This window comes from Tamandua tetradactyla, chromosome 2 (genome assembly GCF_023851605.1).
Source record: "Tamandua tetradactyla isolate mTamTet1 chromosome 2, mTamTet1.pri, whole genome shotgun sequence".
Taxonomy (NCBI): domain Eukaryota; kingdom Metazoa; phylum Chordata; class Mammalia; order Pilosa; family Myrmecophagidae; genus Tamandua; species Tamandua tetradactyla.
Genome location: NC_135328.1, coordinates 51,032,057 through 51,057,374, shown reverse-complemented (window position 1 = coordinate 51,057,374; position 25,318 = coordinate 51,032,057). Strand labels below are relative to the sequence as shown.

Here is a 25,318-nt window from a genome sequence, read left to right as displayed (position 1 = left end):
CTCTAGCGGCTTGGGCCGGCGCCCTAGTATCCGGCCCCGCCTGCGAGGCTGGTTCCCTCCCAGCTACATACCGCCCGGCGGCCTCTCCTGCCGCACTCAGCCCCTACTCACCTGGGGACCCCCGGCGGGGCTCGGTTGGGGCGCGAGGGCACCTGGGGAGGAGGACCGAAAGGGTCAGGGGAAGCCCCCGGCCTGGAGGGCACGGGAGGCGCCCCCCCGAGGGCGGACCCAGCAGGCGGAGGCCCAGGTGCAGGGCCCCGCGACCCCGGCCGGGCTGGGGGCACGGCGGGGGCTCGGCGTTGCGGCGTGGGGCTGGACGTGGGCGACCTGCTGGAGACAGAAAGCCAAAGAGCGAGAGGAGAGAAAGGAGAGAGATGAGCAGGCCCGCCCTAGCCTGGCGCCCCGCCCCCAGCCCGACGCTGGCCGCGCCCATGCAGGCAAGCCCCGCCCCTCCGAGCCCCTGTTCTGGGCTAAGACTTGGCCCCAGCTGAGCCAAACACTGCAGCCCCACTCCACCCCGCAGCCAGCGTTCCACGGCAAGCCCCGCCCCGCGACAAGCCCCGCCCTCTCTAAGCCCCGCCCCTCGCTCCAGGTGGGAGCCGCCCCGGAGACCCGGGCGCGCCACTGCCCGGTCCCGGTCCTCCTCCCGCGGGCCCCGGGCAGGGGGCTTTGGGGCCGTGGGGGCCGGCCCTGGTACCTGCGTCCGGCCGGTACGCTCTGCACCTGCAGCCAGGAGTCGTCCACGGGCGGAGGCATAGGTGTGCTGACGGTGGTCGTGTTGATGTCGCCAATGATGCTGAGCGCTTCCTTCAGCGCGTGGTACATGCGGAGCATCTCGTCGCGCCGCTGCGCCTGCTCGGCCGACTCCTCCATTAGCGTGTTTTGGTCCCCGCACGAATACAAGTTGGCCAGCAGCTCCGAGAAGATGAACTCCTTGGTCTGCGGGCGAGCGAGGACGGCAGGGGGCTGAAACCGACGCTTGCGCCGCACGGCCCGCCCCGTCCCACTGGGCCCCCCGGGACTGTGCACAGTGGCGGGAGCCCAGGTTCAGAGCAGCTTTCCCACAGCCTAAACTCGGAAATCACTTCGCCTGCCCTTTTCTTAGATAGGGACAATGAGGCCCAGAGGGGAAAAGCTACCTGTCCTAGGTTAGAAATATGGGAGGACTCTCAGGATCTATAATGCCATTGAGACCCCTGCCACTTAGCTCTTTGAGTCTCGGTTTCCTCATCCTGTAAAACCCGGATAGTTTTACGCTTTCTCAGGGCTTGCCCCCTTAATTCAACCGAAATAAGGAAAATGAGAGTTCAAAATTTTCTGAGCCCTTGAGTAATGGGAGTAACAAGTGTAACTGTGTGTATGGATTGGGTGAAACGTGGATCTCTGTGTATAGGGAGGTGGGTTACTGTTCTCCTTAAAATCCCCAGGCAATATCCCACCGAAGCCCTGGGACATTCATGGAGAGATACTGAGGATTTTCACTTCACAGACTGGTGTCTGATTTATTCATTATTCAAATATATGTTGAGTACCTACTATGTGCCAGGCACTGTGTTGCTATGCACCATATATGTATTTAATTCTCAACCCTGTGAGCAGGTGCTATTATTATTCTTATTTTACATATAAGGAAACAGAGGCACAGAGCAGGTAGTTCATTTGCTCAAAGTCACACAGGGAATTCCTGGCAAAGCCAGTATTCAAACCTAGTTCCAATTCCCCAGGTTTTTCTTTCACTAAGTCATGGGTTCTGGTGGTGCTGTGGGATGTATTCCAAACAGTGGTCTAGGGGTTCTCAAAAGATGCAGACTCCCAGCCCCTCCCAAGAGCTACTGAATCAGAACTCCTGGGGTGGGCCTAGGAATCAATAATTTAGCCAGCTCCCCAGGAGACTAATGCACAGTGAAGTTTGAGAATGCTGCTATAGGGTGTGATCCAGGGAAATGTCTGAGCTGTGATTTGAGGGCAGGGGTGCCTGGAATCAGGGGACCAACCTGAAGAGAACAAGGAATGGCAGGAGGAGAAAGAGAATGAGTGTCTGTCCTCATCCTCTGCCCTTACATTGTTCTGTGGCAGAATCCCTCACCAGGGCCCACCTATTGCTTTCATTTCAGTGGCCCCTCCCTTCCCTCATGTGCCCAGTGGGGGAGTGACTGGAAGTACCACTGATGACTGCTGAGGGTTCAGATGTGGGGCCAAGAGGGGCCTTGGAGGGGGCCATAGTGAAGAGGTGTGTGCGGACGTGCAGGGCCGGGGTTCCCTCATGAGTGGCTGTGGGTAGAAAGGGTGCTGCCTACGTGGTCATCAGACCTGTCAGATGTCGCCTCACGCTGGCACCGAAGCCCCGGACCGTGCGTCCCCCACCGCACATGGCCCCAGATGGTGGGCTCATGCTTTCCTCAACCGTTCCAGCCCCAGTCTAGACCTGCCCTTCCAATCTGGTCGCCACCAGCTATGTGACTATCAAGTATCTGAAGGGTGGCTAGTGTGTCCGAGGAACCAAATTTTATAATTTTATTTAAATTAAATTGTAACTTCAACTTAATGACCGATCCTTGATTCAGTTATTGGAAAACTTTTAAGACTGTTTGGAACAGGTTGGGTATGTGAATCCACTTTTTCAACTGGAAATTTCTAAGTACAGATCAAGCATTTCCAGTGAAAATTTAGTGTTCAAATTGGATTTGGAAAACTTAGTACGAGAAAAAAAAGGATGTTAGATATCTCAATAATTTTTATATTGATTGCAGGTTGAAATGATAGTATTTCAGATATCTTGGAGTAATTAAAAGTTATTAAAATTACTTTTGTTTCTTTTTACTTCTTTTAGTGGGGTTACTAGAACACGTAAAATTATATACGAAGCTCACATTATATTTCTTTGGGCAGCTCTGGGCTGGCTCACGCCTCCCTCACTAGACCTGGCTCCACTGGGCTGGCCTGTGCCTCCCTGGGACCAGAGGAGCACCCCACCTCCCATGGGGTGGCCCACGCACATTGTTGATCATGAGGTGCATGATGGTCTTAGGCATGAGGTCCCTCACGGTCTTGTTGACGATGGCCATGTATGAGTCCACCAGGTTCCGGATGGTCTCTACCTGCCGCTCCAGCTGTGGGTCCATGGAGTGCATGAAGTTGTCCGAGCCATTCTCTTCGGTCTCACTGGCCTGATGTTGGGAACAGGAAAGCATTAGGGTGGCCAGCACTGCCCGGCCTGACAGGGCCCTGCCAGACTCCAGACACCCCCAGGGTCTTAGCCCCTTCATGGGTACCTGGGACACAGAGGCACAGACAGAAGCAGCTCAGACACACAGACTCTCAGCTTCTCAGCCCCCCTGGGTCTCTGGTCCTTGGCCACCCCTCTGCCTCTCAGGATCCCCTTCTTCAACCTTGTTTCTGTTCTGACTCTAGCGCCAATAATTTGCTTCCATTTCCCAATTCATAAATTAGAAAAGGACATCTCCAGGGTCTCCAAGGTCCTTTCCTGATTCTGAAGACCTGGCCAGAGCTGGTGCAGGGCCGGGAGAGCCCTGGCAGAAGGCAAGGGAAGGGCACACTCACTTTCTCCTTGTCCTGGGAAGCCCCACACCAAAGCCAAGAGGTCACCGCACCAGCATCGTCACCACCAGCGCCACCACGAGGAAGCGCAGTTGCAGCAGATGCACACAAAGGAAAAGGGGAGGGATTGAATGAATCCAGGGCATTGCACCCCATCTCTAAAGCAACCCTAGATATTGCCATGGCGAAACTGCTATGAAAAAAGGCAGTCACAAGAAACCATCATCCTAGGAAGGGGATACAAGAATGCCATCTGTGACTGAGTCAGAGACTTGGTGAGAGGACTGGAAGGCTTAACTGATTCCGCCCCAGGGCAGGTGTGTGTGTGTGTGTGTGTGTGATTGTGTGTGTGTGTGATGCCTGCTATTTTTATTTTAACTTTTTATTTTGAATTACTTTCAAACTTACAGGACATTTACAAAAATAATATACCCTCCCACCAAAGAACTCCAACACACAGAGCCTTATCCCTCCAGAACCCAGATGCACCAATTTTAACATTTTACCATATTACTCCCATTATCCATGAATATCAATCTTTCTTATCCATCTATCTGTCTACCTCTCTGTCCATGTGCCTATCAATCCTTTTTATGAACACCTGAGTGTAGGTTATATACATCATGCTTCCTGAACACTTGATACTGCCATGTACATTTCCTAAGACCAAATATGTTCACTTATGTAACCATCTCTACTGCACTTATCAAGTTCAAGAAATTTAACATTGATATAAAGCTTACAGTCTATGTTCCAATTTTTCCATAAGTCCTGCTAATGTTTCTTTGAGCTTCTTCTCCTCCCTTGTGAGAGCCCATCCAGGAACACGAATTGCATTTACTTGTCATTATCTCTTTAGTTGCTCTCTCTCTCTCTCTTTTTAATTGTGGGAACATACACACAATATAAACTTTCCATCCAAATCTTGACCATTCCAAAGTCGATCATTCAGTAGGGATTAATTACATTCACGATACTGTGGCATCTTTATCACCTTCCATTATTAACTTTCCCATCTCCCCAAACAGAAACCCTCCATCCATTACGCATGAACCCCTGCCTTGTCCTCTATTTTTGAGCCCAATAAAGGCTCAGAAACATGGCATGACATCACTGAGAATGGTCTCCCAGGGACTCCAGGTATAGGAGCCTGTCAATCCCCCTACCTGTCCTGCCACTCACCCCAACACGCTCAGGGTACACGCCTGCTCTCAGGAAGGAAGCCTTCCAGCTGTCCACCTCCTCCTGGGTCTCGCAGGCCAGTTCCAGCTGCCGGTAATCCTTGTAGACATTCCTGCAAGATGGGCAGGTGGTGAGGGGAGGCCAGGGCAAAGCCCATCCGTCTTCCTGGGTGGTTAAGGGTGTGCCTGGACTTCGGGGTCACCAGGCCTAGGGTGCAGTGTGGCTTTCTCATTTCCTAGCTGTGAGATTTCCTCATCTGGAAAATGGGTTAATAACAATAATTCCTGCCACCTAGGGTCACTAGTTGAGGATTCAGGGAAAGGAGGAGAAAAATGCTTAGACTAGTGTGGTCAAAATAGCATAGTCCTGGCACAGAGATAGAAGTATTAACCAAGGGAACTGAATTGAGAGCGCAGAGATTGACCATCAAATCTATAGTCATTGAATCTTTGATGAAGTCCCTAAATTCACTGAATTGGGACAGAATAGTCTTTTCAATACATAGGCTTCAGAGACCTGTATATCAGTAGCCAAAAGAATGGCTATCTTATACCCTATACAAAAATGAACTCAAAATGGGTCAAAGACCTAAATGTAAGAGCCAGTACCATAAAACTCCTAGAAGAAAATACAGGGGAACATTTTCAAGACCTAATGATAGGAGGTAGCTTCCTAAACTTCACACCAAAAGCACAAGCAATGAAAGAAAAAATACATAAAATGGAAACTCCTTAGAATCAAAAGCCTCTGTGCCTCAAAGGAGTTTGTCAAAAAAGTGAAAAGGCAGCCAACTCGATGGGAGAAAACATTTGGTAACCATATATCAGATAAAGGTTTGATATCCTGTGTATATAAAGAAACTATATATACTCAACAACAAAAGAACTAACAGCCCAATTATAAAATGGCCAAAAGATAGGATCAGACATTTTTTCAAAGAGCAAATACAAATGCTAAAAAGCACATGAAGCGAGGCTCATTTTCCTAGGCTATAAGAGGACTGCAAGTCAAAACTACAATGAGATATCATCTTACGCTTATAAGAAGGGCTGTTATTAAGCAAACAGGAAGCTACAAATGTTGGAGAGGATGTGGAGAAATTGGAACCCTTATTCACTGCTGGCGGGAATGTATAATGATACAGCCACTGTAAAAGACAGTTTGGCGATTCCTAAGAAAACTAATTATCAGCTCCCCTACGACCTGGCACTACCAATACTAGGCATATATCTAGTAGAGCTGAAAGCAGTGACACGAATAGATATGTGCACACTGATGTTCATAGTGGCACTATTCATTATTGCCAAAAGATGGAAAGAATCCAAGTGCCCATCAACCGATGAGTGGATAAACAAAATGGGATATATACCCACAATGGAATATTATGCAGCAGTAAGACAAAATGAGGTCCTGAAGCGTATGACAACAAGGATGAACCCAGAGGATATAATGTTGAGTGAAATAAACCAGACACAAAAGGACAGATACAGTATGATTTCAATATTATGACTCTGGTAAAGAGGGCAAACTCCAAATCACATGGCCCAGTAAGAAAATCTTACTCATATATAGCAATGAACGAGATGCTGGATCTCTGCAGCTAGAGGACACAAATGATTTCACAAGCAATAGCTTCCATATGTTTCACATTTTTCGCATTCATAATAAAGATTCTATAAAATAATTTAATAAAAATTTTAAAAAATTGCTTAGAAAGAGACTGAGACCCCAATACAAGGTGACATCCCCAAGGCAGTACAGTCGAGGACTCGAGCAGTCTGAGACCTACACTATTCCTTCCTCAGCTCTGAGGACTCCCCCGGTGGGTGGCTGCATTGAATCCTCATCTCCAACGAGGAGAGGGCCACTAGAGTTGGCCCTGGATTGGGAAGCCAGAGGCCTATTCCTGCCACTGGTCCCAGTAGACACTGAGCTGCATGAGAAAGGGACCAGGTCTGGCTGTGGCTCTAGTTTGTCCCCGGTGCCTGGTAGTATCTCATGCAAAGCTGGTGCTAAACATGTGAATGTGGAAGGGAAAAAGGAAGGAAGGAAGAAAGAGGGGAGGGAAGGGAAAAGGGGGAAGGGCTTGACATGATGCCCAGCAGAGCTGTAGTAGCAGCTCAATGAACAGTTGGAGAATGAATGCCTTGCTATGGGGCAGGGACCAGGCCCCTCTCCTCTCTGGATCTCTGGATTTCCCTTTCTACTCAGTAGAAGTGGTTGGGGCTGGCAGGTTCTGAGGTCCCAGCAGCCCCAGGCCCCGGGCAGGCAGGCACCTCTGCTCCGTGTTAAAGAGGGCGAAGATATGCTTGCTTGACATGAAGCCCTTCTCCACATCCCGCAGCTTCAGGTTGTCCACGGACAGCATATACTTCTTCTCCTTCTCCTGTGGGTAGGGGCAGGAACGATGGTAAGGATCGTCACTGTTCTCTGCCACACCTATTTCCTATGTGGGCTCCATGCTGGTGGATGCCTGGGACTATGGAACCCAGAGTGGTCCCGGGCTTCTGAGCACCAGCCACCTCTTATCCCACAGATGCTGACTGATGAAGGCCTGATCGTGGAGCCCGGGAGTCCAGCGGTGGTGAGGCCCCAAGCAACCCCTGGATGCTAGCCAGGCCAGCCCCAGGAAGGGATCCCACACTTGAGTCTCTTTTGCCCCTCGCCTGGCTGCCAGGCCGTGGGACCTGCTTTGGATAAGTCTCTGACTTCATTTCCTGACTGCAGAGACAGGGAAGGGGGGCCACTGGCCCCGGCAGCTTCAAAGGGCTGGTTTAGCGCACTCTCCCACCCGCCCATGTGTTAGCAATCAGGAGCACAGCACAAGCCTGGAGATTCTGTGTCTGTGTGCAACATGTGTGTGGTTACGTATTTGTGCAAACACAAGTGAGCCTAGGATATATTCTATCACTGTGTGTGTGCACCCATGGGTCTATATTGCATTGATGTGCATGTGTGCACATGTATGTTGGGGGCGTGCCCGGCATGGCCATGAGGCAGTGTGCATAGCCACGCAGATGTGGGCACGTGATCAACACAGGTTGCAGATGTGTGTGGCGAATGTAAACGTAAATGTGAACGTGTTTGCATGATCATACCAGCATGCCATGTGCTGTAGATGCACACATTTATGTGCATAGAGTTTATGTACTGGCCTGTCTATGCTTAGTTAACCATAGGCATCCAAGAAGAGTTTTGTGAATCTATGGACAGGTCTATGCTGGGCCTATGTGCACACGTGGGGGCACCCAGTGTGGACGGACATGTGTCTGTAAACTGCTGCGTCCAAGGGGAGGGGCTCGGGGATCTGGGAGGAGAGGAGGGACTTCTGCTGTCTGTGCCCCTCCCTGGCCCACCCAATGCCCCAGGACCTGTTTTGGGGGGAGCGGGCCTGAGTGGGTCTGGGGGACTCAGAGGGCTTGGGGAGCCTCACTCAGAGTCTCAGGTGGAGAGGTGGGTTTAGGAGGACCCTGTCCCCCACCCCAGCATCATCCTGCCCCACCCTTCTCTGCCCCCCACAACCCGCCTGGCCCATCCAGCCACATAAAGCCCTCTTTATACCAGGCGGGTGGCCGGGAGCCCCAGAGAGCGGCTGGGGGAGGAGAGGAGGAAGTTGCACACACAGCCAGGGAACATCTGGAACCGTTCGAGGGAGGCCCTGCCACCACCCACCCTGCGCTTCGGGGTTGGACACTAGGTAGGAGCGCCCTCCCCCCCTCCCTCCCTGCCAGGCCGGCCCCCTCCCCAGGCCACTCCTTCCCAGCCACAGCTCCCCGCTCACCCCTGCCACGTCAAAGGAGGCAGAAGGGGAGTTGGGAGCAGAGAGGGGACCACGGGCTGGCTGGTCTGGGGCTGGGGGACATCGGATCTCCAGGGTATGAGGCTGAAGCTCCCACCCGATGGACAGACGGACACTGCTGCCTTGATGGACCAGAGGACACCTCCACTCCGTCTACCCAGTGTTTAGACTATCTGTTCAGGACTCCCAAATTGTACAGTAGTCTGCACATTGGTTAGGCTGGGCTGGGTTAGACCCTCGGCGCCGCCGCTGGATTGCTGCATGGACCCCCGCGTGTCATCCCAGAACTGGAGCCCGGAGCTGGGGCGAGGGGCTTAGGTAGCACGGGCTGGGCTGGGAGGAGGCACAGAGGGACGGGGGGGGGGGGGGGGTAGTGGTGGTGATGGGGGGAGGGCAGCAGGAGGCTGACAAGTTTGGGGGGTCGATGAGGGCTGGGCTCAGGCTCAGTGCACACCCTGGCCTCCGGGGATGTGGCCAGCTGCCTGTGTACCCAGAGGGCTCCCTTCACCCCTCAAAGATCAGAGGGCTGACGTCTGGGGGGAGGATGGGGGCAGGTGACCGCCCCCAAGCCCGGACCACTTCCAAGTCCCCAGCTGTCCTAGTGCAAAAATACACCCAAACACAGCTTCACCTCAAAACTCACACCCCCACAACTCAGGCACATACATCTGCACACCCAAACTTTAAATCACACAGCCATGGCCCAAACACACTCACACCACAAGTGCACACCCACATGCAGGGACCCACAGATACACACATGCGCCTCACAACAGAACACTGCCCCTCCCCAGTCCTTACTCCCCAAACACACACATATTATTGCGCCCCCAAATCCCACCCACACTTTCCCTCCTCCTCAAGTCCACCCCAAACACACACACCCCTGCACTGACACACCAAACACGGGCGCAAACACCCAGGGTCGCACCTCAAGCTCTGTCCCCAAACACAGGTCCCCAAACACACACCCAGACCCTCATATCCCAAACACACCTGGATGCTTACACCCCAAAAACACCCTCCCACAAAACATCCACAACCTCCCCCCCAACTCACACACAGACACACACACACCACCCCCTAACACTCACTGCCCACGCTCCATTCCCTCCCCCCGCCCCAGCCCCCTTATACTCTCAGGGCAGTCTTTCATGCTTGTCTAAACTCAAATGTACACACAAAACTTTTAAAAATAACACACACCCAGGTAGGGGGCCAGGGAGTCCCCCCTCAGACATGCTCACCAACCCCCTCCCCAGTGCACCCATTTTCAGGCCCTCAGCCCCAGGTCACACTGTGTAGGGAGCCCCGGGAGTTGGGGGTGGGGGCAGAAGCCGGGACCCCCAGCCCACGGGGGGGGGGGGTCTCGGGAGCCTGCCTGGGCGACAGAGCAGGAAGTGACCCCCCTACCCGCGCCCCACGCCACCTCACACTCCATCCCTTCCAGGGGCCTCCATAGGCAGGGAGAGGCCAGGGTTGGGGTAATGAGGTCCAGATGGCTTGGCGCCCCCACCAATGACGACAGAGGGCCCCACCCGCGGTGGGGAGGAGGGGGCCCTGCCTGGGGCGGGCTTGGAGGAGGCAGGGAGCAAGGAGGGGCCTTGGAGACTGAAGCCACAGGCCCCTCCCCTGAACCCCACTCCCTGCTTTGAGAGCTCCCCTCCAACAGCTCCCTCAGAAACAAGAGGGTCCCTTCCCCCACTCCTTGGCCAGCTGGAGTTCATTACCACAACCCCCCCCCTCCAGCCCTCCCCTTTCTCTCTGGTCACCTCTGGAATCCAGATGTGGAAGCCAAATAAACTCTTTCTTAAAGGAGACCACGGCAGGGGAGGAGGTGGCCGGGGGATCCCATGGGTTCTAGTGGGCAGGGAGGGGATTTGGGGGGCAGCTCCGCAGACCGCCATCATTCTTGCCCCCTCAGCCTGGAAGCACCCTGGGCATCACCCAGGGATTGCAGGGGTCTTGGGGGCTGGGGTGCAGGGGTTAACAGGGTGTCTGGCAGCTGGACTTGTGTGTGTCATAAGTCTGTGGGGACCATGGAGGAGGCGGCACGCCCTGGAGCAGGAAAACAGGAAGGCTGGGTTGGCGGGGTCAGGGAGGGGCACCCGGCCCCTTTGCCCACCCTCCTCTCCAGGGCCCCAAGGTCCTTGGTCCTGTCAAGTCATCTTCTCTTTACAACCTAGGTGAGAGGGCCACCTCCCCCCCGAAGCCCCCAGGATTGCCTGCCTCCCATCTTTCCATCCCATCTCCACCCATGGGTCTTGGGTGGTATTTTTTTTAAATGCTGTTAGGTGGCCCAGGCCCCTCCAAGCCTGTGGTAGAAGCTGAGACTGACCCTCGTTACCTGACCCTTCCTTGATGACCAGTGGCCCTTTCCTCACCTCATCATCCTTGTACCAGGACAGATTCTCGGCGGTCAGCACAAACCAGTACTCCTTGGAGCCCCCCTTCATGATGCCAATGTTGTTGATGGTCAGCCAGCCCTTCCGGATGACCTAGATGGAGAGAGGCAGGAGGTCGGCGGGCAGGGGCCATGCTGCCCCATGGAGGGGAGGGCAGGCAGAGAGAAGCACTCAGAAGCCCACCCCTCCCCCAGCTCTTGGAGGTCTGGCTGGTCAGAAAGGAGGTGAGGGCAGACCTGGTTTGGTTTGAACCACAAGAGAACAGGGTGGAGACAGAGGAAGGCAGAGCTCAGCGTGGGATAAGGAGCCTCTGACAGCTTTTTGAGCAGGGGACTGGTGGCTGTGGTGGAGGTGATGAGATCCCCACCGCTAAAAGTGTGCAAGTAGAGCCTACGCAGCAGACTGGGCAAGACTACTCTGAGTTTCTTTTCAGCTTACGATCCAATTTAAGACATTTTTTCTCATCTCAGGGACTTTGCACATGTTGTCTCCTCTGCCTAGAAAGAGCTTTCCCTCCCTTTTTGGCAAACTCACCCTTTGAGTATCAGCTCAGAAGTCACATTCTCAGGCAGGTCTCCCTTGCCCCCGGCCCCCAATATAAGTGATGACCCCCACTATAATCTTTTATCATTCCCTTAAGTCTTCTTCTATGATACTGACTGCGATTTTTAAATAATTTCTGTGTGTGTGTGTGTGTCAGCCTTCCCAGCTAAAAAAATATGAACTCTCTTGTTCACTAGCATTATTTCCAGCTGCTTGCAGAGTGCGTGGCAAACAGCAAGTGATCATAAATGCTTGTGACATGAATAAATGAATGCTATGACACTATAGTTCTAAGAGTCTTTGAGCTCAGGCTCAGGACAGGAATGGGGTGATAGAGAGTGGAACTGCCCAGGCCCCTTCCTTCCAGGTAAAGCTCAGAGTAACAGGCATAGCCCCTTTTCATGGCAGGGAGCGGCTGTCCTCAGGAACGTTCTGGGCCCGCATCACAGACCCGGGTCAGTGGAGGGGTGGGGTGCTGACCGAGAGGGTAAAGCTGCTGCTTCTTTTCCCTCAGCTTGGCATAGCAACCCCGTCTCCTCCTCTGAGCAGCCAGAGAAGACCTGAGGAGGCCTAGGGCTGGTGGGAAAGTCCACTGGGGGTGAGCCTGCTTCTGAGGCTCTCAGTGTCCTTCTGGAGCCCTCCTCACCCCTCTCACTTCCCCAAGAACCTTGCAGAGAATTCAGGGCACCCAGGCAATCAGTAGCTGAGCTGAGGAGAGACCACAGCTGCCTTAGCGAGTTAATAGGGACACAATAATCTGGCGTTTCCATGGCTTGTACCCTTTGTCCTCACCATGGTCGTCCTCGGCCCTGCCCTCCTTCCTGCTGGTCCAAATCCTCCCCGCCCCCTGAGCCCCTGCAGCAGGGACCTCCTGCTCCCCTGACTCCCACGCTGCCCGAGGCTCTCAGGGATCCTTAGGTGGTTCCTGCCTGCAGGCCCAGGTCTCCGCGGGGAGGAGCAGGTCTGACTCCCATCCAAGGGTCAGCACAGGGTAGGAGCCGGTGAGTGTTTTCTAAGCTGCGTTATCCTAGGGTATTACATTCATTAATTCTTTTACTCTATTGAGCACCTACTATGTGCCAGGCACTGCGCTTGGGGCTGAGGGTTTAATGATGAACAAGACAAACTCAGCCCCTGCATGCATGGAGCTGAGGAAGGAAACAGAATTAAAATAATCACATAAACACCTAGATTATTACAAAGAAACGACATCCTATGGAACCCGTGGAAAGAAAAGCTCAGGACACTATGGCCCTCATGTGTAAGAGGGGCCGATAAAGGGCTCCTCATGGAAACGATTTCAGCAGAGATCTGAACAACAGAAAGCAAGTAGCCTTTCTGAGGGACTTGACTCTTGACACTTCATTCATCTCTTTATTCAACTGTCTGGGGGAGAGCTGGCTTTCAACTTCTTAAAAACATGTCTCTCTTCTCCATCCATCCACCCATCCATCCATTCATGCAAAATATGTTTAAGGACCACTTACCCTGGGCCAAGCATTTTTCGACCCCCCCTCCCCCACCCACATGGTCCAGCTCGGCCTAAAGGAGGTGTTTAGTCCATGCGCAACGGATGGACAGATTGATGAGACTACGTTTGTGGCTAGGCCTTGCCACCAATGTCTGTCCTTACGAGTGTAAATGAGTCAAGCCAAAGTGTACCTTCTTGCCCCCTGCACATCCCCCCTTGACCACTGGGTCCCCTCCTCCCCCTCACTACACAAGCCAAGAGCCCCAGTCCTGGTACTCACCAGAATCTCATCCTGCAAAGAGGTAACCATAGCAACCACGAGAAGCATTGGGGAGAGAGGAGAGAGGGTTACTGAGGTAGGGTGGGAGGCTTGTGGCTGGCGGCTGACAGGCTCCCTGTCCCCCACGGGACCCTTCTCCTTGGAGGAGCGCGCTCTCAAAGCTTGACGTCCATCTGGCACCCTCCATCCCTCGGGTTGGGGCGCTGGAGCCCACTCACCTGGTTCCCTGAAGCCTTCTTCTTGTTCATCTGGTTGCTCCTCTGCTGAGCACTAATGGAGAGAGAGGGGAGGAGCCTCAGAACTTCTCAAGGCGGCCCAGCTTTGCTGCCCACTGCTCAATGGGCACAGGACTCAAAGAATTAACCCAGCAGGCTTGGGTCCTACACGCACACAGGAGGTGTCACCCTCTCTGCCCAGGGAGCACTCACTTGGCAAAGCCTATGAAGTCCTCGTGGTTGGTGTTCATGTAAGCCAGCTCAATATCGATGAGGAGCATGACCTTCAAGGATGCACAGGTTAGAGGGCAAATGGAAAAGACAACACAAAGTTTAAAAATGCATGACCTAACTGGGAGAAAAAGACTTGTAACACATATAATAGACAGAAGGTTAGTAGCCATAATAATAAAGAGCTCCTGCAATTCTCTAAGTGAAAGATGAGAAACTCAAATAAGAAAAGTCAAAGACCATGAAAGTATCTATTCATAGAATAAATTGAATAACCAATAAGAATATGCAAAAGGATCTCTTCTAAAATTGATTGTGATGATGAATGCACAACTCAGCGATGATACTGTAAGCCACTGATTGTATACTTTGGGGGAATTGTATGGTGTGTAAATATATCTCAATAAATTCAGTTTAAAAAGATTGCTTGTCTGCATTAATAATTAAAGAAATGCAAGTTAAAGCAACAGTGAAATCCTTTTATAACCTGTCAAATTTATGATAAATATTGATAATGGCCAGCATGGACATGAGTGTGGGGAGAAGTGCTGTCTCGTATACTGTCAGTGGAAATACAAACTAGCATCATCCTCTTGGAGAACAGTGTGGCAATATTTAACAACATTAATGCACATAACAAGATGGAGTTGAGCGCTTGCCTTTATCAAGGCGGAAGAGTGAGATGCTTCAGGGTTCCAAACCACCACAGAAACTTGAACAACGAACAAGAACTGGCAGAAACATGTTTCTCAGAGTTCCAGAAAACAGTTTAAGGACTATAGTAACAGGGCACTTGCCCAATGAAGAAAAAGGCTACTTGAAAGCAGTAGGCTCTTGTGGCACCCTGGCTGCCCCCTCCCATTCCCTATTCTGGCTCTGGGCAGAGCTGACCCAGTCTTCCAGTGCGGCTCTGGGTGGAGCTGACCCAGTCTTCTGGTGCGGATCCCTGACCCCAGGTCCTGAAGAAACAGAGCCACCTGCGTGCACATACTGGCCTAAAGGGCTTGCTGGGCCCGAACTTGTTCTGCGTGTAGAAGGCAGCTCACAGGGTTCTCCTTTAGAACTCTGGGAGTGCAGTCAAGTTGTGCTGCCCAGGGCAAGAGAATGGTGGCTGTAGGACCTGCAGCATCCAGGGCTCAGAGGAAATTAATTCTAGGGAAGAGGGGACATCTGTAAATGCGGAAACTGCTAGGTCCACATGCGCATGTCAAGAAAAGATACATATGTTGGTAACAGAGACCACCAGGAGATAGAAATAAGGTAAGATATTGGGTAATTGGAGCTGAAGGGTTACAGATTGTGCAACAGGACTAAATATAAGAACTCAGAAACGGACAGTACAATACTACCTAACTGTAATACAATTATGTTAAAACACTGAATGAAGCTGAATGTGAGAATGATAGAGGGAGGAGGGCTGGGGGCATAAATGAAATCTGAAAGAAAGATAGACAATAAAGATTGAGATGGTACAATCTAGGAATGCCTAGAGTGTATAATGATAGTGACTAAATGCACAAATTTTAAAAATGTTTTTGCATGAGGAAGAACAAAGGAATGTCATTACTGCAGGGTGCTGAAAATAGATGGTAATTAATATTTTAAAATTGTAACTTATGTGTGAGACTAAAGCAAAAAATTTTTATTTGGTATAAAATTTATATTTTGACTAGTGCATTTCCTAATATAACTTATGTAGATAGCTTGGTTGAACACCGTAAGTACATGAAACCTTGGGCAGGACATGAGATTTTGTTGGTTTGTCCAGAGTGATGTCCCGATGAATCCCAGAGTGATTTGATCAGTGAGTGGAAAAGTATTTGCAAAGTCCCCTTCAGGGAATGGTGAGAATGGGGGAAAATTCAACCTGCCCAAAGTGAATTCTTGATGTTCTCACAAGCAGTGGGGCAACGAAAGCTATAGGCTGAGCCCCCAGTCTTGGGGTTTGTTCACATGAAACTTAACCCCACAAACGATAGGTCAAGTCTACTTAAAATTAGGCCTAAGAGTTACCCCCAAGAGAACCTCTTTTGTTGCTCAGATATGGCCTCTCTCTCCAGCCAACACAACAAGCAAACTCAGCACCCTCCCCCTGTCTACGTGGGACATGACTCCCAAGGGTGTGGACCTTCCTGGCAACATGGGACAGAAATCCTACAATGAGCTGAGACTCAGCACCAAGGGATTGAGAAAAACCCTAGAATAAGCTGAGACTCAGCATCAAGGATTGAGAAAACCTTCTCCACCAAAAGGGGGAAGAGTGAAATGAGACAAAGTATCTATGGCTGAGAGATTCCAAACAGAGTTGAAAGGTTATCTTCGAGGTTCTTTTTATGCATTAAGTAGATATCACCTTGTTATCCAAGATGTAATGGAGAGGCTGGAGGGAACTGCCTGAAAATGTAGAGCTATGTTCCAGTAGCCATGTTTCTTGAAGATGATTGTATAATGATATAGCTTTCACAATGTGACTGTGTGATTGTGAAAACCTTGTGTCTGATGCTCCTTTTATCTACCTTGTCAACAGATGAGTAGAACACATGGAATAAAAATAAATAATAGGGGGAACAAATGTTAAAATAAATTTAATTTGAAATGCTAGTGATCAATGAAAGGGAGGGGTAAGGGGTATGGTATATATAATTTTTTTTTCTTTTTTCATTTTATTTTTTCTGTTGTGTTTTTTTTTTTTTTTGGAAGCACTTTTTACTTCTGTGTGTGTGTGTTTTTTTTTTTACATGGGCAGGCACTGGGAATCGAACCTGGGTCCTCTGGCATGGCAGGCGAGCATTCTTGCCTGCTAAGCTACCATGGCCCTCTGTTGTCTTTTTATTTCTTTTTCTGATTTGATGCAAGTATTCTAAGAAATGATCATGATGATGAACATGCAACTATGTGATGATATTGTGAATTGCTGATTATATATATATTTTTTATTTTACATGGGCAGGCACCGGGAATCGAACCCGGGTCCTCTGGCATGGCAGGCAAACATTTTTGCCTGCTGAGCCACCATGGCCTGCCTGTGCTGATTTTATATATGTAGAATGGAATGATCATATGTTGGGAATGTTTGTGTTTCTTTCTTGTAATATCTTTTTTTTAATTTAAAAATTAATAAAAATTTTTTTAAAATAAATAAATAAATAATAGGGGTGTGCTGGTTTGAATCTGTGGTGAACCCCAGAAAAGCCATGCCCTTTAAACCTCATTCAGTATTGCTGGATAGGAGCATTTTGACTGTTTCCATGGAGATGTGACTCACCCAATTGTGGGTGGTAACTTTTAATTAGATGATTTCCATGGAGCTGTGTCTTCACCCATTAAAAGTGGAGTTGCTTACTGGAATTCTTTAAAAGAGAAAACATTTTGGTGAGTCCCTTTTTCGTAGAGCCACGAAAATGCCAGCAGATGCCGCCATGTTCGCCATGTGCCCTTCCAGCTAAGAGAGAAACATTGAATGTAATCGGCTTTCTTGAACCAAGGTATCTTTCCCTGGATGCCTTACATTAGACATTTCTATAGATTTGTTTTAACTGGGACATTTTCTCAGCCTTAGAACTGTAAACTTGTAACTTATTAAATTTCCCTTTTTAAAACCATTCTGTTTCTGGTATATTGCATTCTGGCAGCTGGCAAACTAGAACAAGGGGGGACAAATGTTAAAATAAATTTAGTTTGAAATGCTAGTGATCAATGAAAGGGAGGGGTAAGGGGTATGGTATGTATAATTTTTTTTTTCTGTTTTCATTTTATTTCTTTTTTCTGAATAGATGCAAATGTTCCAAGAAATGATCATGATGATGAATATGCAACTATGTGATAATATTGTGAATTACTGATTATATATGTAGAACGGAATGATCAAAATAGGAATGTTTGCATTTGCTTTGTGTTTTTTGGTATTTAAAAAATAAAATTTAAAAATTTAAAAAAAAAAAAAGAAAAGAAAAGATGCATATGCAGAAAGCATCAGGGAGACCCCTACGCTTTGGCCTCAAGCGAGTCTCTAAACTTGTGTGGTTAAGCCCTGAAGGAGGGCACTTGCACAGGTCAATTTGCAAAGACGGGAAAGTGTTTTATTTTTTTCTTTTCCTCCTTCTCCTCCTCTTCCTCCTCCTCTCCTCCTTCTTCTGTTTTTTTTTTTTGTTTGTTTGTTTTTTTGTTGTTGTTGTTAGCTCCTGGCATTCAGGGAAAGCTCTGACATAACACTAACTGGATACAAATCTTAAGAAACACCTCAGAATCTAAATTCAACAATAACACATTAAAATATTAAAATGTCCAGGTTTCAACAAAAGATCATAAAACAAAGAACCAGGAAGTGATGGCCTAGGCAAAGGAAAAGATTAAAGCATTAGAAACCATCAGTGATGATGACCAGACCTGGGACATACCAAAGACTTCTAAAAAATGGTTCTAAATATGCTCAAAGAGCTAAGGGAAAACAATGACAAGGACTAAAGGAAACTAGGAAAATGATAAGTGAACACAAGGAGAATATCAATACAGAGATAGACGCTATGAAAAGGAACCAAACAGAACTGAAGTCTACAGAACCCCTTGAGGGGTTCAACAGCAGACTGGAGTTGGCAGAAGAAAGAATCAGTGAATTTGAAAATAAGACGATTGAACTCATTCAGTCTGAGGAGCAGAAGGGAGAAAGAGAGCCTGAGGAACCTGTGGGACACCTTCAAGTGTACCATTATACCACTAAATAAATAATATCATTTATATCCCATATTGTGGGAATCAAAAAGAAGAAGAAAGCAAAAAAGGGGCAGAGAGAATAGTTAAGGAAATAATGACTACAAATTTTTCAGATTTAATGAAAGACATGAATATACCCATCCATGAAGCTCAATGAACTCCAAACAGAATAAACACAAGTAGACCCACATGCAACTTTTTATAATCAAACTGTCAAATGCCAGAGATAAAGACAAAATAAGATTAAATGTCGATTTCTCTTCAGAAATGAAGGCAAGACAGCAAAAGAATGACATATTTAAAGTGCTGAAAGCAGAAAATTGCCAAAAAAAATTATATTTTTGGTAAAACTGTCTTTCAAAAACGAGGGAGAGGGTGATGTGACAGTGGCTCAGTGGCAGAGTCCTCACTTGCCATGCTGGAGACCCGGGTTCAATTCCTGATGCCTGCCCATGTGAAAAAAAATAATAAAAGAGGGAGTGATTCAGACATTCACAGATAAACAAAAGCTGAGGGAGTTGGTCACCATTAGAACAGTCCAACAAGAGATACTAAAGACAGTACTACAGGTTAAAAGGAAAGGACACTGGATGTTAGCTCAAAGCCATGTGAAGAAATAAGGATCTCCAGTGAGGGTGACAACAGGGGTAAAAATAAATGCCAATACTATTGTATTTTTGGTTTGCAACTCTACTTTTTACATCTTACAAGCTCTAAAAGGCAAAAGCATAAAATGCAATGATAAACCAGTGTTTTGGGACTCATAATGTATAAGCATACCATTTGTGACAAGAATTACATAAGTGGGGGCAGGGGGCATAGGAGCACAGTCTGTGTATGCTATTGAAGTTAGTTGGTATCTAAACAAATAAGATTGTTACAGATTTAGTATGATAATTTTAAGCCCCATGGTAACTACAAAGAAAATATCGGAAATGTGCATACTCATAGAGACAAAACTTAGCGAGAGTACAGGTTGCCAGGATATAGGGAACGGGAGTTAATGCAAAATGGGTGCAGCATTTCTGTTTGGAGATGTGGACCGTTTTGTAATTGATGGATGGTGGTTCCCCCGCCACACCGCGAATGCCATCTGCCAACCTGAATGGTGTGCTTGGGAAAGTTTTGTTGCGTATCTATTCCCACAATTAGAAAAAAGAAAAAAGAATGAGCAATTTGAGACATGATGACAATTAAGTGCAATACTTGATCCTGGATGGGATGTAACAAGGGAGGAGAAAAAGCTCAAAAGGACATTATTGGGCCACATGAAAAACATGGACTGTAAGTTTTATATCAATGTCACATTTCTTAAACTTGCTAACTGCACCTAAGATGGTTACATAAGTGAAGGTCTTGTTCTTAGGACATGTACATGACAATATTAAGTGTTTGGGAGCAGGATGTAAATAATCATCATGTGTTTGGAAATGGATTGACAGATCAGGAGATGCATAGATAATGGATAGATGGATTGATGGATAAATAAATAGAATTATACAGCAAATATGGCAAAATATGAAAATCGGTAAATCTGAGTATTTGGGTGGGGTTAGAAGTAGTTGGAATTCTGTGTACAGGGTTCATATTGCTTTTGTAACTCTCCTGCAAATTTGAAATAGAGTTTTCAAAAACGCACACACACAATTCTAAAACTATTTCTCACAGATGAACTCATGAGTTGGGCAGATAGAGGTACCAGGGTGTTTGGTGTGGTATGGTTGGTAGTAGAGAAAAATTGGGTAGGAGCCAATGGCTTTCAGAAGGCGAAATAGATTACGGCACCCTCTAGACAACAAAACACTCCAAAGTTGTTCAAAGGAATGAGGAAGATTTCCATGTTCTGTCACGGAACTCCCGGCACCACCCCCACATATACGATTAAGTGTGGAGGGACGGGTAAGTGTGTTGTGATGAGAGCACAGCTCTTGCTGCAGATGGCTGGGTTGAAGCCCGGGCCCCCGGCTTGCCATGAGAAGGGCAGAGGCTGCTCCCCCCACTCCTGCCCCCACCCCCAGCCTCGGGCTCTGCACAGGGCCTGGGGAAGGCGCAACGAGCTGAGGCAGGACACAAGCCCACAGAGAGTAGGTTTCCACAGAGGTTAGCCACCACAGGTATCGTTAGAGAAAAATGGCACGGCCGATAGCAGGATTCTGGTTCCTAAAGATGAAGGCAGAGGCTTCTGCGTGGATGCGCGTGGATGTCTCTAAAAGTGTCTGGGGCCGGGTGGGGGAGAAGGGGGAGCAGATACCGAACAATTAAAAATGGTGATTTTAATAGTGAGACGGAGTGAACGAGATTGTCATTCAATCATGTCTATACTGACTCAGTATTTTAGGGAGCATTTATCACGTTGGTAATTAGAAACAGTCCAATAAAGCTTTTAAAACAGAATGTTAACCAGAAAATGTGACGGACCGAGACAGCTCCGTGGTGGAGAAGGGCAGTGAGGGTGGGGGCGGGAAATGGGAGCCACAAGTGGGTGGCCTGAGAGATGAGGGAGAAAAGGACCAGCTCGGGGAGGGCCCTGACAGCCGCCTGCTCCTCCCAGCTCCGCCAGCTAATGAATCTGTGACCAAATGACTGAATGAGTGATTGAATGAATGAACATTCGATGAGTGACTACAAAAAACAAAGCGGGGGGTGAGTTTTGAGAGAGATAAGGTGACCCAGAGAAACAGCTAACAGGCAGACAGAGGTGCAAGGAGAGAAGACCAGAAGGACAGACCGCCAGGAAGTTGAGAAGGACAGAAATAAAGATTGTGCGGCGAGAGAGAGAGACCAAGACAGAGGAGGCAAAAAGGCGCAGAAGGAAGAAGCCCTAGGGATAGGAGTGAGAGGCGCAGGGAGAGGCGGGAGGGTGCCTGGAGCAGCTGGGGGGGGGGGTGGGGGGTGGTGCTGCGGGCCTCACCTGCTCCTTGGTGCGCCCCTCGCGCTCCCGGATGTGGGTGGTCACGATGCGCTCCATCTCCTCCCGCAGCCGAGGGTACTGCTGGAGCTGGAGGGGGGCGGGAGGGGAGAAAGCCACGTACACAGGGGGCACGGGCAGGGGCACCCAAACCCCACCGGAGTCCAGGGATCCAGGGGCGTGCAATGGGAGGCGCACACAGGATGCCCGTGAGGGAAGGAAGAGAGACCTGGGGTCCCAGGAAGCTGATGGCACCATGCCACGGCCACCCACCCCCCGAGAGTCGGGTTCCAAATGGCAATTCAAAGGTCTTCCTGGTTCCGGGTCCTCTTTACTGGCCTACCCGGGCAGCTTCAGGGTGTCAGGGCAGTGCCGATGGGGAGAAACGCACGGCATCAGCCTGCTCGCCAGCCGCATCTTGGTGGCAGCCGTCATAGAAGCAGACGTATTAGAGGAGGCCTTTGTTTAGAGGACCATTAACTCCCAAGGCCTTCTCTGGCCCTCAGGGGCTCCCCAAACCTTCCTAAAGGCTAGAAGCGCACAATCAGGGGGAGAACCAGGCAGGGAGCAGATTCCAATTCCAGGAGGAATGGGGAGGGCAGGGCCCAAGGTGCCAGTTGGCCTCCTGAGTCAGGCTGGCGACGGGCAATGCTCCTTGTCAGAGCTGGGGGACAGGGAGATGGGCAAGGGGAACCACCAGGCACACAAAACGCCATGCAGGAGCCATAGGCACGGGCATGCGAGGGCATGAGGGAGGGCACATGCGGGGGTGTGTGGAGCCAGCAGCATGAGCAGTACCCTGCGGGGGTCTGGCTGATGCCCGGGCCCTCCTGGTGGGATATACCCACTTCCGCTTCCCTTTGCATGCCCCTGCCTGGCATCCCCCACCCCCACCCCCACCCCCACTCCTGCTGGGCTACGTCTGTCTGCCCAGCTCCGAGCTGGCCATTCAACCAATCTCTACCCCCGCACCTTTTGGGTAGAGCTCAGCAGTACCCATTTCTTCTCCAGTTTTCAATAACTGAGGCTTAAGGGAAGTTACTTCAAATGCTTTCCCTCTGCCTGCGACTCCTGCCCTCAGCTCCACAGTGCGCTCCACAAAGCCCGGGTGGCCCCATTCTCTTCCACAAAGTCTGCCCTGGTCACCCAAAGAGCTGGGTTAGGGGCCCCCCTCTGATTTCCTCCTTCTCCATCAAACTGGTTGGCAACTGCCTGATCCCTCTTCTGCCACTCCCGAAGGCAGGGGGTAGGCCCAGGCACCCCACCAGAGCTCAGAAAGGGCATGTTGAAGGAATCGGGTAATGAATGAAGGATGGATGGCTTTGCCCTCGTGGCCAGGGTGAGTGGGCAGGGGTGCTTCTGCCCTCTGGCTCATGGACAAGCTCGCCCTCGGGGAGGAGGACTCCCTGAGCTTCAGATGGTGTGGGGCCCACCCGCAGGGACCTCCAGTCCTGCTGGCCCTCCCTCCTCCCTTGGTGGCCACGGGTACCTGGGTTGGGTAATGCGGGCAAAGCTAGACCCACTCCTCGTCCCTCTTCTCATGCCTGGGTCAGACCTCTGGAGCCTCAGATAGATTCCCCCCACGTGGGAAGAAAGCTGGGGGCGGGCGTGCCCCGGCTATAGGCACAGGTGGTGATTTTTTGGGCAAGATGGAGGCCCAGGAGACATGGTGGGGCAGGGAGGACGAGAGAGGCAGGAAAATGGGGAAGGAAAGCGGTGCCCTGGATGCCAGCCCAGGAAAAGCAGACGGTGACAGATGCCCACATCCTGCCAGTCTCGTGGCTGTGCCAAGGGCATGGCTGATGCAGCCAAGCGAAGGGGACCTCGGGGAGGGGCAGCCTGAGACCAGGGGCTTAAAAACCCCAGCTGGGAAGTTCCTAGTGAGTACCACTGCCCTGTGAGGCCCAAGGAGGGGCTCCCACTCCTCGGAGTCCTGTGGGAGAGGTGAGTCTCCCAGTCTGGGCAGAGAATCGGGACTGGGTCATCACCATCAGGGGGCCTCCTCTGAGGTGGTCTCAAGGGTTCCCCTCCCCGGGTGGGGGTGGGGTGGCGGGAAGGAGGAAGGAGGAGGGGGGAAGGGGAAAAAAGCAATTTGCCAAAGAGCATAACCACTAACAGCCTGGATGTTACATTTCTCAAGTTTTCCACGTGTCACCCGAGACAGGGCAGCATCAGCCCCTTTGAGGAGTTCTGTTCCCTTTGAGCATCTTTTTCCATTCTGATCGCCTCTGAGCATTTCCAGGAGTTTTAGCCAGTTTTAAAAAATGGAACTTTTCTCTCTCTGTCCTTGGCCGGGGTGGGGATGGGTGGGGAGAGGGACACTGGGCAGGGCGGTCAGCGTCCCCGGTTAGAGGCAGGAGGGCAAAGGGGGCTGTGATGTGGGTACTGAAGCCACATGCCCTAGGGTTCCAAGCCAGCCCCGGCCCGGCCAACTCTCCTTAGCAGAGGAGACCCTCTGCTTCTCAGTTTCTTCATGTGTGAAAGGGGGTAGCAATGGTACTTTCCCCTTAGGGTTGTGGGGAGGATTGAGTGGCACATGCTGTGCTCCACATTAAATTCCAGATTTCATCCAGACATGAAAAATCGAATCCTAGCAAGGCTAGGAGTCGAGCTGAACATTTATGAAGACTCTGGAGGGAGTGAACTGCTAAGCTTAGAAAACTTGGGAAGAAAGAAAAGACGAAGATGGGTGATTTTTACCACATAAAGGAAAGTAATTACTGTCCACTAAACAAATAAAAAGGCAAAAATACTATATTTTCCCCATTTTTGACCAAAGCTTTCTTTTCATTTTTAAAGTTTTCATTGACTGTATTTTTCGGCTCACCATAATCGTATAGACTTGCTGCAAAAGATTGGACCATGGCTAAAATCTGTTCAGTAGGAATGGAAAGATTGCCATGTTCTGCGCATCCCACCCCAAAATAACCATTAACAACTTGGGGAATATGCCTTCAGAATTTTATCATTCTTATTTGTCATTTTTTCCCCAAAATATTTACATTTCTTTTCTGGAACTTGCTTTTTTCTCCATGGTATGTTGTGGAAGAATATGTGGATGGAAATAAGCACTGCTTGCTCTTTTGCTGTTGTCTTCTATTGTTTGCGTGATACTTTATATAATCAATCCCTTCCTGATGAACACCTGGGTTGTTTCCAACGTTTTACCACTTACAATAATTACTGCTTTCCTTTTGGAAAGAAATTCAGCAAAGTGGTCAATGGTTTTTCACTGTTTATATCTAGTAATTAATCTTCTAGGAATCTATCCTAAGGAAGTAATCCTAGATAAAGAAAAATACACTTCTTGGCAGTAGAATGATCCATATATTTCTCAGCATATTTCTGAGCACATATGTCGCTTTGTGGCTTTGATAATAAAGTTTTTATAGCCTTAAAGAAAAAAAAGAAAACTATACTCAAAAGTGTTCATCATCAGGCTACTTATAATACTGAAAACTTGCCAACAATCTATTGTTCACCAGTAAGAAAATGATTAAACTATAGTAAATCCATCTGATACTATTAAGAAATATTAAAAATATTTATGGACATTGTTAATATGAAAAAAATGCATGCTAGTAAGAGAAAAGGCAGGATGCTAATATATTCAGAGAGTGATCACCTAACAAAGTAAAAAACTTATGTGTAGAAAAAAAAGATTTGGAGGAGTATCAATTGGTGAAAACTGTTTGGAGAAGTTACCAAAATTGTGAGCGCTCATAGCCATTGACCAGACACTTACATGTCTAGAAATTTGCCCTAAAGAAAGAATAGGATAAGTACCAAAAATACATCTATAATGATGTTCACTATAGTACTGTTTGTGAAAGAAAAAAAATAAAGAAGTTGAAACAACCTAAATGTTTATCAACAGGGCATTGAATATATAAATTAAGGCACGTTACTACAAAGGAACACAGTTTAGCAGTTAAAGAGCATGAGGTCAAATCTTTATGCAACAATATAGGAAAACTCCATAATGCACTGCTTGGTGAAAAAGGAGAGTTCATGGA

The 25,318-nt window shown here is 49.2% G+C and overlaps 1 protein-coding gene across 5 annotated transcripts in view; it reads right to left on the bottom strand.

Moving 5' to 3' along the window:
• Positions 1-25,318, bottom strand: part of DNM1 (dynamin 1) — a 51,890-nt gene that overhangs the window by 5,141 nt on the left and 21,431 nt on the right. For 3 of the 5 annotated variants that reach the window (XR_013169486.1, XM_077146052.1, XM_077146060.1), the window contains exons 11-21: positions 21,306-21,392; positions 13,667-13,737; positions 13,457-13,508; positions 13,239-13,250; positions 10,924-11,037; positions 7,017-7,126; positions 4,741-4,852; positions 3,562-3,573; positions 2,997-3,167; positions 698-939; positions 112-330 (exon numbers count right to left, since the gene is read on the bottom strand). Coding sequence is in view for 3 of the 5 variants with exons in the window: in XM_077146052.1 (XP_077002167.1) it covers positions 112-330; positions 698-939; positions 2,997-3,167; positions 3,562-3,573; positions 4,741-4,852; positions 7,017-7,126; positions 10,924-11,037; positions 13,239-13,250; positions 13,457-13,508; positions 13,667-13,737; positions 21,306-21,392 (1,202 nt within the window). In the remaining 2 variants the exon portion in view is untranslated. Of the gene's footprint in view, positions 1-107; positions 331-697; positions 940-2,996; positions 3,168-3,561; positions 3,574-4,740; positions 4,853-7,016; positions 7,127-10,923; positions 11,038-13,238; positions 13,251-13,456; positions 13,509-13,666; positions 13,738-21,305; positions 21,393-25,318 lie in introns of those variants that run through there. The other 2 variants (XR_013169490.1, XM_077146068.1) reach the window with 2 other exon arrangements.